This window comes from Glandiceps talaboti, chromosome 14 (assembly GCF_964340395.1).
Source record: "Glandiceps talaboti chromosome 14, keGlaTala1.1, whole genome shotgun sequence".
Lineage (NCBI taxonomy): Eukaryota > Metazoa > Hemichordata > Enteropneusta > Spengelidae > Glandiceps > Glandiceps talaboti.
The window spans coordinates 18168123-18186853 of NC_135562.1; the positions used below are offsets into that span (position 1 = coordinate 18168123).

The 18731-nt window shown below is 36.1% G+C and overlaps 1 protein-coding gene across 1 annotated transcript; it reads left to right on the plus strand.

Annotated features, from left to right (window-relative positions):
• Nucleotides 1–3114: 3114 nt before the first annotated feature.
• LOC144445371 (uncharacterized) lies at nt 3115–15698 on the plus strand (the record flags this gene model as incomplete). The annotated part of the gene is made up of 12 exons (XM_078134910.1): nt 3115–3172; nt 4113–4216; nt 5268–5475; nt 6422–6528; nt 7112–7320; nt 8123–8300; nt 8948–9131; nt 10624–10727; nt 11735–11879; nt 12414–12496; nt 13075–13237; nt 13875–15698. Coding segments are annotated over 12 exons (1674 nt in total), but the record flags the coding sequence as incomplete, so codon positions are not given.
• Between the last annotated feature and the right edge of the window lie 3033 nt (nt 15699–18731).

Consider the following 18731-nt stretch of genomic DNA (forward strand, 5'->3'; position numbering starts at 1 on the left):
TCGCTAATATTGACGTGTTTTAATAGCCAATTGTATGTGAAAGAGGTAAAATAACACTTGTTTCTGTCATCGTGCATGCCCAATCACCGCGAGATAAAGAGTGGACTTCACAGAAACACGTACGTGTAATTTTACCCCGGCCTCTTTTATATACAGTTGGCTAAACACGTAAATATTAGCGATATTTTATTGTATTCTGATATAAACATTTTGACATGTATCTCTGGAAACAAGTGCCTGTGGGGAGAATATCCTCACTTCTCTCCCCTAATACATCCATGGTTGGTAGTACGCTTAATAGTATATAGTATAGTATAGTATAGTATAGTATAGTATAGTATAGTATAGTATAGTATAGCATAGTACAGTACAGTACAGTACAGTATAGTGTAGCGTAGCGTAGTATGGTGTAGCGTAGCGTAGCATAGTATAGTTAAGTAATAACACATGCCAGCGAGGGCAATATCACCAGTTAGTGCCTGCCCAAGGGTTGACACTCTTTACCAAAATTTTGATGATGCCCGAGCCGAAGGCGAGGGCATCATCAAAATTTTGGTAAAGAGTGTCAGCCCGAGGGCAGGCACTAACTGGTGATATTGCCAGAGCGCATGTGTTATTAATTTTATTACACCGTCCCACCATAGGTTGTTGAACTCTGAAATAATGACGCTGAAGCTGATCTTGGTATCTCAATGTTGACTTGACGGTTGCTTTGTGGATCGTTTGCCGACACTAACTCATCGACAACAGCCATGTCCTGAGACAGAGATAGTAGTGGAGACTGAAGGGAGTTAGCATTGCTGTGGTTTTCTTTTCCGATGCCATGCCCGGCGATCGCTGTTGCAGCTCACCTGTACTTGTCGACGTATTTACACTACCGGATGGATTGATACAAGTTAGCGTATTGCTACTCGTAGTAGCTGTTGTCATAGTACCAGACCCTAAACGTTTCAGTCATTTGTTTCTTCTGTGCCAAAAACAGAGACGGAATGATTGGTAGCAATTTTTGTGTTCTTACTGTCCAATTCTAATAAAATGTCATGTCTGTACCGGAAAGGTTTGCGTGTCTTACTGCGGCGGTCGCCATGTCTGAGCGAAAGTAGTGAACGACTATTTGTTATGCGCAGAAGCGGTGCGCAGTGATTCAAACAACTTCAGCGGGCAATAGTCCCGGGCATTAGTCTCTGCACGAGCGGGCAATATCACCTTGTGGGCAATAGCCCAGTTAAAATCGGTCACGTGATACGAGTCTGACCAATCACAGCCTTCGGAAGAACGCCGAGGTGTAATAATATAGCATAGTATAGTATAGTTAAGTAATAACACATGCCAGCGAGGGCAATATCACCATTTAGTGCCTGCCCAAGGGTTGACACTCTTTACCAAAATTTTGATGATGCCCTCGCCTTCGGCTCGGGCATCTTCAAAATTTTGGTAAAGAGTGTCAGCCCGAGGGCAGGCACTAAATGGTGATATTGCCAGAGCGCATGTGTTATTAATTTTATTACACCGTCCCACCATAGATTGTTGAACTCTGAAATAATGACGCTGAAGCTGATCTTGGTATCTCAATGTTGACTTGACGGTTGCTTTGTGGATCGTTTGCCGACACTAACTCATCGACAACAGCCATGTCCTGAGACAGAGATAGTAGTGGAGACTGAAGGGAGTTAGCATTGCTGTGGTTTTCTTTTCCGATGCCCGGCGATCGCTGTTGCAGCTCACCTGTGCTTGTCGACGTATTTACACTACCGGATGGATTGATACAAGTTAGCGTATTGCTACTCGTAGTAGCTGTTGCCATAGTACCAGACCCTAACGTTTCAGTCATTTGTTTCTTCTGTGCCAAAAACAGAGACGGAATGATTGGTAGCAATGTTTGTGTTCTTACTGTCCAATTCTAATAAAATGTCATGTCTGTACCGGAAAGGTTTGCGTGTCTTACTGTGGCAGTCGCCATGTCTGAGCGAAAGTAGTGAACGACTATTTGTTATGCGCAGAAGCGGTGCGCAGTGGTTCAAACAACTTCAGCGGGCAATAGTCCCGGGCATTAGTCTCTACACGAGCGGGCAATATCACCTTGTGGGCAATAGCCCAGTTAAAATCGGTCACGTGATACGAGTCTGACCAATCACAGCCTTCGGAAGAACGCCGAGGTGTAATATATAATATAGTTTATTTGACATGAAATAATGTAAGAAATACATTATCTATAGTCAAAAACATACACAAATAACATTGTTTGATATTGTTCTTGATGTACCTGGTACGCGACCTTATTGCATAACGGGGACATCCGGGTACCTTCCATTCTGTTTACGTGACGTACGTACATGCACAGGCCATAGGTTAACCGGTTAGCCAACAACTTAACTTGAACAAGGTTGACCGCCGCTTGGATCCGGTGGAACGTCTTTCAATCAGGTATGAATACTAGGTGCGTTGCATTGACAAGTAAACTTTACACACAGAGACGTTCACAGCGGCCTGTACCTTTCTCAGTAGATGCAACTCTATTTGCGTGCACAACTGCACAGTGATTTGAAATAGGAACAAACGGCAGTAACGTAAAGCACAGACCGTAAACCCTGGTGTAGGGTCTATGCGTAAAGGCAGCAGTTGTTGTGTTTTCATTTTACCCTAGCCAGGCCATGAGACACATGCAATACTAATATTACTATCTTTTATTTAAAAACTTACGTTCTATATATGTCAATATTATCAATAATCTATAACATTCTGTGAAACATCAGGGGTAATAGTAAAACAACATCAAACACGGTGATAAATTTATTCATAGACCTCAGGGTCTATGATTTTATTGTGCGACTGGAAGTTGAACTGTAGCTCGTAGCTAGCTTGGCCAGATGCTTGTATAAAGGTCGTCGCACTTCGACGAGTTTCAATTGACCCGGATGTTAAAAGGCCGATATCAGATTTCTAAACTTATGAGGCGAAATTCTTTCGTTTTGGGTGGTTTGTTCGTCATGTTTGACATTCACAATTTTTCTTTATTTCAGGGTCATTATGGCACATGTGAGATTATTAAAACATTGGCCAAGGGTTGGTAGAACACTTACAGGGACATGCAAGACACCAACTTTTTCACCAGCCCCTGCCTACTTTGCACAAGTATACATCAAAAATTTTAGTTTTTCAGCACATAGATATGGTAAGTTGGCTTTAAATAATTTTTCCATATTTACCATTCGGAACAAATCAAATAGTTCAAGTGGCCATATGGATGAGGATTTGGTATTTATTTTTGATTTTTAGTTTATAAAACAATGTTATCATGGCTTCATACTTGAAAAATCAACGTCATAAAACACAAACCAAGTCTATGTTTTGTAATTCAATACTTTGCAAAAAGCTAAAAGAAGTGTAGAAAGTTTGTTTTTGTGTGTACAATAATGTACAGAGTTGTACATTGCAAAGCTGAACAACCATATCTGGCGAAAGAGCCGATAAATTTACTGTTGCAACTTAAAAATGAATATTTCTCTGGTTCGAGTAGACTTTTTAATAAATAATATGTATGTAGTTTTGGTTTCTGTGATATATTCATTTGTTCTGTGATATTTATTCCATATATTCCATGTTGTAGTATGTACACCAAATTATATCATTGAATCATTGATGTATGCCCAAATTCCTGAGTTTCAAGTTCTGGCAACAGTAGTTTGCTAAGGAAATTAGTTAAAATCTACCAGGGTTCCTCAGTAATTGTACCAGGGCTCCCCTAAAAAATTCATGTAGATGGTAGAGGAAAATATATAATGTTTACCACTTTCCCCTTTCTGTTACTGGCCCTTTACACTTCCTAAACTCCCAGGGACGCATACAATCCATTGCAACCTCTGTAAGTGCATAGGATTAAATCATTCACATTACAACATCTATGCTACCAGGTCCCTAATTATACAGCTGGGTTGACTGAGGCACAACCATGGTTCAAATCTTGCCCAAGGACTGCTATTTAAAGATTCCAAACTGGCCACTCTAACCATTTGACCATCATGACTCCATATTTGTGGTACTACATTTGTTAAAAAGCATAGTATACATTTTGAGTAGATTATATAGTATGATCTTTCTTCTTTTCTTTTCAGGCATAGTTAAAAGTAAATTTCCTGAGGTACAAATACCTACTGATGTATCTCTACCTGATTATGTGATGTCAAACTTTGATGAATATGGGGAACAAGTTGCTTTGGTAAGTTTGTGGTTACAGGAGGTTGGAGGGGTGTCAAACTTTGAGGAACATCAAGGGGAACAAGTAGCCTTGGTAAGTTGATGGATGAGCGGCGGAGGGGGGGGGGGGTCAAATTTTGATGATCATGGAGTAGAAGTTGCTTTGGTAATTTGACAGTCACAGGATGGGATGTGTGGGGGTGGGGGGTTGTTAAACTTTGATAAATATGGAGATCAAGTTACTTTGGTAAGTTGAGTCTACATGTAGTCATGGGACCATCATCAAACATTGATGTATAAATAGCCATGATTTAATTGATAGTCACAGGAGGTGGGGTAGGGGTGGGGGGGGGGTGTTGAATATGACCAACATTTAATGATATGTCACTATTTTGATGAAATTTGTTAAAGAATTAAATATAACTAAGATCTGTATTTTACGGATCTATCTGAAACATAAGAATTAATATTAATATGTATAACAAATGGATAGCTAGCAGAATTTTTAAAATTGAAAGAATTGTAGACTAATTTACATGTTTTGAACAAACATGCTGTACTATAGTCTAGCTGCTAGACCTTGGGCTTTCTTCTCAACACTCTGTTTCTGAAGGTGGTACACAATTGAGGGTGAATCCCGTAGGGGCTGTCACTCCTCACTATCGACCTTTGGTCGCATTGACAGTGAGCAGAAAAGGACGATAGGGGTCTAGCAGCAAGACTAGTTGTACCATAACTAATATATCATATAAACTTGTAGACAGTGGTGGTGTTGTCGTTATGTGTGATACAACCACAAAGTTGATGATTTAGAAGGACAGATATTGATCAATTATCATTTATACCTGCTGATTTCGCTGTTTATAAGATAGTAAGGAGAAAACTTCAACAATGAATATCGACAACTGCACAGTGTTCTCCCCATTGATATTTGTCATATCAAACAGCATGCAAATGTAAGAAAACAGAGTCATTTGCATAACAAAACATTCTTATGCAAATTTTCAGTCCTAGGGAGAACACTGTTATATAACACAGACAAACTTTATGTATTGTGTACTTTTCTGTACTAGGTTGAGGGGCTTTCAAATCAGAGCTACACCTACAGGCAGTTAAAAGATTTTGTCCGTAGATGTGGCAGTGGTTTGGTCAAATCTGGTTTTAAACATGGAGATGTCTGTGCTCTGTACAAACCTAATTCACCTGAGTATTTTTTGTCCTTTCACGCTGTGGCTTCCATTGGTGGAGTTGTTACCACTGTCAATCCCAGCTATACTGTTGGTAAGTGCATCAGAGATTACTTCCTTACTTGTAACATGCACAAGCCAGGGGTTGAATTTGTTTGACCAAAAATATGGGTTTTATATCCTTCATAATCATTCTATGTTCTGCTCATCTATTGAATCAAAGTGACAAGGCCCTCTCCGTCAGTTGTATTTTCCAATGTTTTAACAAAGAAAAACGTGTACTTTTACTCCCTCAATATTGGCTTTTGTACGTGAGGATCAGATTTTAATTTATCTGGCGTGAGGAGGTTGGACAACAATCTGAACTGAAGGCACAAATGCCCATATATGGACTATAGAAATTCTATTACATGCTGTGTTAATGTTTATATAGTGGACAATGTATCCTTGTTCTTTGTCTGTTTTTCACCCTTAAAGTTTACATTACCAAAATAAAATGAGAGGAGAACATCTTGGAAAAAATCATGATTTAGGCAAGCTAGTACATTTTCTCATATATTGTTCTTGGGAAATATAAGCTTCAACTGCCCAGTAGGTATCCTGGATTTTCTTTAAAAATGATGGCCATTTTTATCAAAAAATTCACGTTTTCCATTTACTCCGTAAGTTTTGTATATTAGATGCCTTCACAAAATCCATGATCACTTTTCAGATAACTGTACCCTTTGACCATAACCACTTATTTCAAGGTCAAAAGACCCAACATATATATATATATATTGCTTTTTAATGCTTGGATTTTTAAAACCAAACCTTACACAACTATCACATACACTATATTCTAATAATGCACATCACTATAGGGACCTTCATGGTAAAGACCAAATGGGCTCATATTTTGTTATAAAGATTCAAATTATGAATTGGTAAGTTTAAATGTTGGGGGGGGGGGTATATGTCTTTGATGAAGACTTGTCTTATCTAAAATGTATATTGATACATATAGGAAGTAATTCTAAAAATTGTGATATGCTTAACAGATGAGTTGGCATATCAATTGGAACATGCTGATGCTAAATGGCTAGTAACAGTTCCTGACTCTATTGATAAAGCCAAAGAAGCAGCCAAACGAATACCACGTATGAAAGTATGTATATTTTATTGATTTGCCAGTATGGAAATATGGATGAGAAATGTACACACACACACACACAGACACACAGACACACAGACAGACATACATACATACACATACATACACACACACACACACACACATACACACATACACATACACACACAGACACACACACATACACATACATACACACACACACACACACACAGACACACACACACACACAGACACACACACATTATACAACTTTACACTGAGGTTCTGTTTATAAGTAATACCATGAATCATACAGTTCTAACCCAAATATTTTGAGGAGTCTCAGCACCTCTTCATTTGCCGGTCTCCAGTTCTATCAAAGAAATCAAGTTCTGTTATGTTTTGCATGACAATAGCTATTTTGCATGACAATAGCTGCTGTCTTCAGTATTTAAAGTGTAACACAAATTGATTTCTTTGACAGAACTGGAGACCCACCGATGAAGAGGAGGTCAGTCGCTTCGAAATATTTTTGTTAGAACAGTATGGTTTATGGTATTATATATATACATACAATATTCTTTACATTGATTTTGCTGTATCTTGATGAACATAGGGTATATATGTGGTTGGTGATGAAAGTGTTGGTGGATGTATACCATTCAGTACATTAATGAAAGATGATGGTTCTTCATTTCCTACTGATGTTAAAATCAATCCTATGGAAGATGTTGTTGTGTTACCATATTCTAGCGGCACTACTGGACTTCCTAAAGGTGTTATGCTTACCCACCATAATATAATATCAAATATTGAGCAAATGAAGTGAGTATATGCTAACTTTAAAGAACTTATTTGGTATTACAAATTTGAAGTGGCCATATGGATGAAAACTGAGTATTTATTTGGGATTTTTAATTTATAAAAGATCATTACTATATTATGCACAATGTTGTCGATGTAAAAATCGATGTGTATACTTACGACTATACATGTACATGTATATCTCACACAAACCAAGTTGTAAGTGTCTGGACAAAAAATATGTGATTGTCATCCTGGTTATTCTACATTACAAAAATACGCATCTACATCATTGGTTCTGCAATGCTAAAAATATGTCTATCATTCAAACAGTTTGTTACTACTCGTCTTCACTAGTAGTTACAAGACCCCCTAGGTAAATGGTCTTTTCCTTGGCTGAACACTGGAAAATATTGGGAATAATATGGCAGAACTCCATGATGCACGAGTGCAAGTGTGATGTATACAAGGTATTTGCATGATTGCTTGCAGTGTTCTCTGTGGCAGTACTTTCATGAGCTTAGTCAGTGAAAGTGCAGCAGATAACACTGCAAGAATGAATGCAAATACCTGAAGTACCTGCCCTGGTACTCGCATGGCATGAGATTCTGTTACTATTACATCATGTCATATTTATCTGAAACATCAAATTTCTGTAAAAATGAAACTATGTGATAACATGCTTTCTTGTAGAACAAATGATTGCAATCTCATTTGCATATCATAATTGTGTACTGCAATTAAAGTACCACTAGTATGTGTGTGGACCAGGCCAAGTAAATCTCTGATATAAAAATGTAATAACATTTGATTGCTTTGATAGACTACCAGGACTTCTACATATGCAAAGTGGTGTGGATGTTGTTTTAGCTGTTTTACCATTCTTCCATATTTATGGAATGGTGGTGGTAATGAGTTGTGGAATTCAGCAAGGTGGTAAAGTTGTCACTTTACCAAAGTTTGAACCAGAATTATTTCTTACAACTATACAAGATCACAAGGTAATGAGATAACAGTTTATTAGTATTATATTTTTGTTATCTTTTGTTTTTATTTGATTTCCCGGTCAGTTGTACAGTGTATTGTGATTATTTTTAATGTAATCTGCTAAATAAGAAATAAAGATTATGATTACAGTGAAGCTATTGAAATTTTGAATATATTGCTGTTCAAAACATTTTACAGAAACTTAATAATAATAATCTTTATGGACCAGATATGAGTTTTGTTGATTGAGGTTATGCCTGACCTTGGGAGGGAACACAAGCCATACTGCAGAGGTCAGCAAAACCCATATCTTGTCCGTAAGGGTTTTGTTATATACCTTATTTAGCATGCCAGGACTTCTACAAATGCAAAGTGGGTGAATGGTGTTTTTGCTGCTTTATCACTCTTTGGTAAAACTTTAAACATGAAAGAGACCATTATACAAGTCTACTCCACAAACTAACCCGACTATTTATAAATGAAAATGTCTGCTTGCAGAGTGAAACAATTTTGTAAAAGAATCTCATTTATCCACATTTATGCTGACATCTAATATATGACAATGGGCTTCCATCGCACCTCATTCAAGACATTATTTATTTTACTATAAAAAAAACATGGAATGTGTAACAAAACTATAACCCTTCGTCTTTTTTTCCAGGTTACCAGTGGATTTTTGGTTCCACCACTTGTGGTATTCCTAGCCAAACATCCAATGATTGATAACTATGATTTGTCCTCATTGAGAGATGTCTTGTCTGGAGCAGCTCCATTGGGTGCAGGAACAGTGGACACTGCCAAAAAAAGACTATCTTCCAAGAAAGGAGAACTGGTTGTAAGGCAAGGTACATACACACATACATGAGAATCATGTCGGGATTATGAGTATATAGATTAGAAAATACTCACCATTGGTGGCGCTTTTTACTGTTGTATGTTTCACCATGGCCACAGCTGGGTTAGGGGCAATGTTAATAAAAAAAATGACATAATGACTCAAGGCATGTAATAAACATAGAATGAGGCATGTAATAAACATGCATAATGAGGCATGCAATAAACATGTATAATGAGGCATGCAATACATATATATAAGGCATGAGGCATGCAATAAGTAAGGAATGACCCCCATTCAGTACAGTATTTTATCCAGATTGTTCATTCTTTGACTGTCAGGGCTAAGATCACATGGATGTGCAATTTTTTTTATTTTTTTTTAGCTTTTATAAAAAAAAATTGTGCTGGGAATTGCTCCCAGCAATTTTCTGTTATAGCAAAATAATGTATTTAATTAGATTTTGTACACAGATATTTTTCATTGTTCAGCCACGGAAAATACAAGTGACCTGAGGATTCTTGTCACTACCCGCATGTATGAGTTGCTGTGTAGAGAGAAAGCTGTAGGTCACACGTATTTTCTGGCAGATGAAGAAAAATATTGTGCAAAATTATAATTACACCTACTCAAGCATAATGTATTAACCCCCGAAGGTGGGGGTAATTACGATGGGCTCTGTGCGTCTGTGCATCTGCAATACATCATTTCTCAGACATGCAATATCCAATTTCTTTCAACCTTGGTACACAAAGGTGACATATCATATGACATATGCACGACACTATGTTTCTTGATGTATGCAAATTTGACCAAATGGTGGCCATATTTGTAGCTAAAAATCAATATTTAGTGCATAACTCAAAAAACTGTAATACCTAGAAACTTGATTCAAGTGTCTACCCCGTATTATCAGATGCAAGCTATCTTTGTAGACCTTGACCTTCAGGTCAATTATCTAAATCAAGCCATTTCTTGTAATGAGTTTTAAAAGTTTTTGTCCAATATCCTGAAAGCATATTTTAACATATTGTATTGTCATGCTATTTTGTGTTTCTGATGTCAGCTTTAGTATTAGCATTCTTTATTATATTAGATGTATATCCAATTGTATACAGTGTTGTGACAGATAATTTAGGAGGATGACATCCTGTGCAGTAATGGAATAGTCCACTGAAGCTGTCATAATCCAAACGTTGATGGCGCTCTTTATATACCACATTATTTAGAGACACTTGAAAATGAGCAGTTAATTTACAGCATTACGGAAGTCATTGAAGGAGATGTGTTTTCTACGAAGACTTATTTATAAAAAAAAAAACTTCGGAAAAATAATGCAAATTTGGAACATTTTGACCCAGATTTCAAGCATCACAGGACTAACATGACATAGCCATGGGGTACTATGTCATAGATCAACCAGGGTATATAACCCATATTTTCTGTTCAAAGACAATGTCTTGGCTTGTGCATAATATATAATGTATGATACCCTCATACAGGTTATGGCTTAACAGAAACCAGTCCAGTTCTCACCCTGTGCTCACTTCATGATGAATTCCATACAGCATCTACAGGATTATTACTACCAAATACAGAAGCAAAGGTATTGAAATTTACTAAGAATAGTTCAGAGTTGGTAGCCTTGTCCTAAACTTGGCACAAAAGTTCAGCTTTCATTTTATACATTGACCTTTGACTTTGACCTTCATATCCCAGGTCAAATAGCAAATCGGTCAGTGAATAAGACACACACTCTCTCTCTCTCTCTCTGTCTGTCTCTCTCTATCTAGAGACACCATTCGAATTTGGACAATGACTTCACCATAAAAGCCACCAGTTGCAGGGGAGGGGCTATGTCATCGATTGAAGGCTTGTTTGTGTTTATCATAGTTAGCCGATAGCTTGCTTTCCATAGTAGTAGTAATAATGTCAAAATGTAAAGATAATATGGAATGATGCATGTTTAAGTGGGCATGTAAAATTAACATTAAAACAAAGATGTTATGTTTGGATTTTGGTAAACTTGCATTACACAGAATTCTTCTACTCATACATTATGAAATGTTGGATAGAACATTGGACGTCCTTGGCAATATTGTAACTACAGCTGAACTGAAGTTCAGAAGTGATAGTATAAGAATCAAGAAATAGCTCTCTCTCTCTCTCTCTCTCTCTCTCTCTCTCTCTCTCTCTCTCTCTCTCTCTCTCAACTATAAACTAATGGGATTTGTTATTTGGTTTGGCAATTACTTTACTCTGGTATCAATTTGTAAATGTTCAAATCAAAATGAGCATACAGTAGATGAGTAATTTGAGTAAAAAAAGGTAATTTTGGACAAAAACTTGAAACTTTCAGCCAATTAAGGTAATTTCTCTAAGTATTTTTGAGGTGTTTGTAGGTCTGTCGAGATGAATCATTTTTCAAGATATGAATGAACCAAAAGATTGATGTGCAAAGTAGCTCTAAAACATATTTTTTTTTTTTAAACACCTGAACGGTGTATGAAATTTAAAGGGGAGTTTCGAACTGTGCCTAGATGAAGTGTACATTTATCTATACTAGCTTTGTTTCATGTTCATTTATATCGATTATCATATTTTCTGGACTAGGTTGTTGATCTTGAGACTGGAGATACCCTTGGTGTTAATGAAGATGGTGAGCTGTGCTTCCGAGGACCTCAAATTATGAAAGGGTATCTGAAAAATGAGAAAGCAACAAGTGAGATGGTGAAAGATGATGGATGGCTACACACAGGTATAAACAGGGATAGTAGCTAGATTATATGATAGATATTTGATACACAGATCGATGATACATACATCTAGATTTTACTGATTTTTAGCTCCCTGAAGGTTGAGCTATTTAAAAATTTAAATAGACCTTTCCTACATAAATCATACACCATGTTATTGCTAGTGTGTTTGCCTATATAGAATTTAGCTGAACCCGGCTTACTCAACACCTCATAGTCAAGCCATGGTCATTGAGACATTTAAGTCACAAGTTCACAGCAACTAATTGCAACTGTTGAACTCTTTATTCTTATAGAAATGATCTAATCAAAATCTTGTTTTTCCTGAAATGTACACCACATATAACCCTGGTAGAAAAAGGATTGTGATTTAATTTACACCTGGTCTATAAATCTGTAAGGTACATCATGATGTCCTTGTCTGAAACTTTTCAGTTTATTTTGTTAACATACAGAATCACATAAATGTGTATATTTGGCAATTTCTCAGTGTAGAGATGTAGCCTGCTGTAATTATTTTTATTTGTACATTTTAGGTGATATTGGTCATTATGATGAAACAGAGCATTTCTTTGTAATTGACCGATGTAAAGAACTTATCAAATACAAGGGTTATCAGGTTAGTTCCATTTCATGTACATCAATGATATGAAATTAATGTCATACATCTCATGTTTTGATTTTGATTGTCAAAATCAGTACATTTGTTAAGATGATCTTGATACATTTACTCGACCAAAAGTGGTATTTGCAATATATTCTCTATGGGAAGGGGTTGGTGCCAAAAGGGCCTCCCTTGATTTTTTTATTTTTTTACCAACTCTAATTTTATCCGTGTGTGATTTCTAATCTCAGAAAAGGTCAACCTTATTCTGAAATATAACTATGTACATTAAAGTTGGCTCAAAGTTAAAAGGGCCTAGTGGAAAAAATCCCCGATAAGACTTCCTTGGTATGTGAATGTTGCCCATTGGAAAAATAGAATGTGAATAAGGCCCCTTATATGTAAATTGAGGTCACTATGGGTCAATAGTCCATACCACATGATATGATCTAAGCCAATCACATGACATGGTATAATAGAAATTTGTTCTATAGTGGTCCTGGAAATATGAACTATTTGTCATTCTAAATGCAATTTTTGATATTTGCGTAGCTCTCAATTTCAAAAATCATAATTGGATCGTTACTTGACAGGTTGCCCCGGCAGAATTAGAGGAGTTATTACTAACCAACCCAGATATTCAAGACGTGGCTGTGATTGGTCTTCCTGATGAAGAGGCAGGAGAACTTCCCAAGGCATTTGTTGTCCCTAAATCTGACAAACTGACTCCAGAAGATGTTATCAAGTTTGTTGAAGGTCAGTGGACAGTAGGGCATTGTTATTTTTACCATGCTTTGGCCTGGCAAGTACATGTATGTGATGGTATTTCAATATATTTTGCATTAGATGTCTTGACAAAAACATAAATGAAATTGTTCGGAATCAAAGTAGCCCAGTGGAAATTTTGTTGTTGTTGGGATTTTGTCATTTTTCAAAAAAATGACACATTTCTGAAAAGCTGATATTTCTAATACTTTACTATTTCTTCTCGGATTTCACCAAAAAGACAGGTAATGGGGTCAAAAACCATGACCATTAAATTCGACTTTAAACATTTCTTTTGTCAGTGACATGACATTGACAACTCATGAATATTCCTGCATATCATGAATTTTCTAGGACAGTGGCCAGTGTGTAGGGCTATCTGCCGGCATCTTGACGAATCTTTCAGCATCTGGCATGATCTTGTCTATTATGTGAATGACAAGATCCCTTATGCATTTAGGGTCATTAGGGCCTAACACATGTGTAGATCAAAAAATATGGTTGTAGGTCTGTTCTCAAAATAGTGTTTCCATGCTCAGGTCCTTTTAGCAGTAACCACTCCTTATGAGAAAGATCTGAAATGTTAGAGTTCTTACTCCTCACACTTCTATTCAATTTACTCTTTCAGCTAAAGTTGCACCTCATAAGAAACTCCGTGGTGGTGTAGAATTTATGGAGCTAATCCCAAAATCTGCCAGTGGTAAGATTTTAAGAAGAATTCTGAGAGCCAAGGAGTTGGATAGAATGGATCAAATATGAGAAATGAAGAATGATAATACGTGTACCTTCAATAACTCAGGGAATATATGATCTTTTTCCAACAATAGGACTGACAGAATTTCCTTTTCACCAAAATCTTAGTATTATCTCTGAATATGTGAGATATCTATGGCTAGGGTATTAAATCATACAAAATATTGTAAGGAAATATTGGTCATGTGAGCAAGGATATTAAAGCAGGTAATTATTGTAATATGAAAGTATAGTTACCTTATAATTCTTTGGACACTTTTATGGAAACATACAATGTAAATGTTTTTTATTACTCAATTGTTGGATTTTTTGGGGTACTGTGCAAGAAATATGTAAATGATTTCAGAAAAGAATGGTATGCCTGTCACCTTCTGAACATAACTGTCTTCCAAGTTTGTTCTGAACACGTAGTGAAACACAGCTGTCTATGCATCATTACATATATATGTGTACACCTGTACAATTACACACCTGCAGGCATACACAATGTAGCATAACTAAAGCTCACAATTGTCTTTCTGATGAATCCAGGTAGACATCACATAAATGTGAGGTATTGTGATTCTCTGAATTTAACATGAAGCACCAGGAGGTTCGATGTAGCTGAATTCCAACATCATAAACTACAGGCCTCTTCATTGCACCATCCAAAATGTGCCATATGCCCACCAAGAAGTGCTTCAGCAGAAATACATAATATTATTTGTTCTGGCTTATGAGAATGAATTCAGCCAGTCACTTTTTTGTAAAACTTTCTATACATTATATTTGTATTTTCATACGGGAGAATTAAACAAAATATACTTGGTCAATATCCTTTGCTTTTTTTGTACCATCATGTAGTTGAAAGTGTAGAGAATATGGTCGGAAAATACTGGTAATTCATGATTCAAAGTGGAAGAATTTGTCAATTTCAATATAACAACATACAGGTCAAAACAATTTACTGTAATATGGTATAAACACTTCATGAAAGGATGGCATTTCCTCTTCTGTATACATGACCATCGACGTGTCGTAATGGAACTACAATTCTGTTTTGTGACCGTCATGTATACAGAACTTGAAACGCCATCCTTTAATGCAATGAAATGATGACATTTATTATAGTATTTCACCAAAATGTTCAAGAGATAGATGCCTTAAAGTGGCACAAAGTGAGTTTACAAACTTTTTATTCAAGTGAAAATACTTATGTAAAACCTCAAATAAACTGTTTTAGCATAATGTCAAATGTTGATGCTGCCTTTTATGAAATTACATATTGTCTTCTGGCATTGTTCAAACAGTTCATTTGCATAGTAGTGATTTCCTCAATATGTTTCTATACATATAATAAATTACATCATCGGATCATTTATAAGCTTAGTTCACATCATAATACCAGGTGTGACTTCAGTCAATGCAAGTGATGGTTAAGTATGCTGCAGGAAGTAGAATGCTGTGAGTGCATTTTAAATATGCAGCAAATATTGCACTGAAAAATGTATAAATGTATAAAAAATAAAATGGAAAATAATGACAAAGGGCCTCATTTGAAGTGTTTGAACAATGATGTAACATTTAGCCACCCTGTATAATTATAATTTATAACCACAGAAAACCTGAAACCTAACTACTTTTGGGGTGGCATTTTTTATATTCTGATTGCACCTTATAGTCAATCAATGAATAAATAAATAAATAGATTTATTTACTTACCAGATTTTGTACAGGAATCTCAGACATTTTTTAATAAGTAGCATCACCCTGAGAAGATACTATCTGTGATTATGGTATGTACATTCAAATGGTGAGCAAATAAAATGTTTGTATTATCTGATGAGAAAAGTGTATTTTATAATGAAAGGAGGTACTGTTGCTGCTGATTACCTCTGATTATTTAGCCCAGCAAAGTTAAGGGGAGGGGAGTAATTAGACTTGGCATTGCAAACATCTGTGTCATGTCACGTGTGTTTATCTGTACAGTGAACAACAATGTAACATGAAAAGCCTCAGATAAACTTGGTAGAAAGGTGATTTACCAAAGGGACATATGCTCATCCCTTATTTTCCTGTCCTTGTCAATTAAAAGAAACATTTGTCATAAAAATCCATGTTTGATACAATATCTCGGGTACTAATATCAATGAGACTTCATTCAAGTGTCTCTCCTGTATTATCTTTTTCGCAGGGAAGAGAAAGCACCAATTTACCATTCACCATCAAATATCAAATATCAAATATTATGTTACCTCTTTATTATAGACTTTAACAGGGTTTTATACATTAAAATTCAAATGTACATCAACAGCCTTTGTAGGAGACGTGCGCTTTGTTATCGTCATTGTTTGCACTGAATTATACGAGATTTAAAGTGTGCATTCCAAAGATATTGCCTAGTTACCACAAATAATTCATTATGCTAATTACTCATTATAGAACACACCGAGGTTTGAAGGATGCATTCCAAAGATATTGCCTAGTTACCACAAATCATTCATTATGCTAATTACTCATTATAGAACACACCGAGGTTTGTAGGATGCATTCCGAAGATATTGCCTAGCTACCACAAATCATTCATTATGCTAATTACTCATTCTAGGACACACCAAGTTTTGAGGGGTGCATTCCAAAGATATTGCCTAGTTACCAAAAATCATTCATTATGCGAATAACTCATTATAAGACACACCGAGATTTGAGGGATGCATTCCAAAGATATTGCCTAGTTACCGAAAATCATTAATTGTGCTAATTACTCATAGGACACATCGATGATAAAAGTCGGTTTGAGATTTGAAGGATGCATTCCAAAGATATTGCCTAGTTACCATAAATCATTCATTATGCTAATTACTCATTATAGAACACATCAAGGTTTGAAGGATGCATTCCAAAGATATTGCCTAGTTACCACAAATCATTCATTATGCTAGTTACTCATAATAGGAAACAGACTTTTATCATCAATGTATATGAGATTTGAAGGATGCATTCCAAAGATATTACTCAATACGTGAAATCTGTAATAAGTAAATGTATCATTGATTTTCAAATGGTATATAGCTATAATAAATTTAATGTAAGATGACTTGTCAATATGAAAAGGAAAATAAATAGGACATAATTGAAACCCCTAAATCAGTGTGCTATTTGCAAATTCAGAGAAAATAGTCGTGTGACGTTCAATTCATGCCAAAATCGCTATGAACTTTCTTCAGTCTAAACCGAAGTGCAGTTGAGTGTCAAATGATTGCCCCATATAACAAAGAAGGTATAAATTAGGCCGTCATCTCAGCTATCAGAGAGAAGACGGTATACTTAACTTACTTATCTGAATATTGAAATTCTATTTCAGCATTGTTTTGGTTGCCTCTTGTTTTGTTCACATCTCTCATGACCTTAGCTGACATTTGGCTTGTACCAATCTAGGTTCATGTGGGTCAAACAAAGCCAACTGCGCCTTTGACTTTTTTCATTATTTCTTAATTACACCGGTCTATACTCGATTTTCAGCGGACATGTCATTCGTTTTCCAAAGCATTGACATTATATTGCTGTATGTCATCCAAATTGTGCTATAGAGTGTGGCGGCTGTCGTTCCACTTGCTTAATAAGTGTAGAGGGTGTCATTCGACTAGCTGAATGTAGAAAGGGGTGACATTCCACTGACTACATACTGTAAATGCCTGTCCCGTTTCTGTCATTCGTATTAGGGTCACCACTCTAGTGACCCTCATCTCAAGCACTGGCAGTTGAAAAACTATATCACACTGGAAACACACTTTAGTTTCTTTGTTACCCTCTGACCTAGTACATGTACATTGTGAATTTAATAATCAGATACATGGCGATGTAGACGTTTCACGACATGTACAGTCACGCTACCTGTAGTGCATCTCAGCAAAGGACGCTTCGCGGGTATATCAAGACAGGCAGTCGTGACAGGCTTGGCATAGTTTTCAATCAAGGTACAATTGCAAGGTGAGGACGAAAATGATGCACATTCTTAGGGGAGAACCATTTTATTGTTTGATTTATTTTTTTGTTGGGGGGGGGGGAGAGGAAGTGGGTATCGCAGCATTTTCCCCCATCATTGATAGCAATTTTTTTCTATTATCAGTCCTGCATCAAATTATGTTTTCCATGTGCCGAAACAATGCACATTTTTTTTCCTCGGTTACCAATTTTGTGAATAGTGAATATTTATTTCGCATTTATAGGCTATCGGCCTAAAATACATATACGAACAAATAAAGCAAGACAAAAAGTAAAATGATTATTACGTACATGGAACGAAAATATACAACTTGACACGTGTCAAGAATATACACAACTTATGAAATGGAAAAAGTTTTCTCTCAATCTAAATGCCTAATTATAAATATACATTGCAAGTTGTCTTATGTGATGAGGATTTTTACTTACCATTAAATGATACAAATTATCTAGCGACGGATGAGTCCAAATATTACATGGAAGGTATTGCTGTCTTAGAGGAGTACATGTATACAAATCACAAATAAACAGAAAATGATACTCGTTTCCAATAAAACTATGGTCGTTGATTGAACAAAATTTGTCTATCCTGTAAATTTATCCCATCCCTTCTTCCAGTCTCAATACACAGATCATGCAATGAACATTTAAACCTTACTAAGGCAACATTAAATTTATGAATATTAATACAATCCAAATAAAGCTCAGATTCTAAAAGTGTCTTAAGATTACAATAACTCCTTAACTT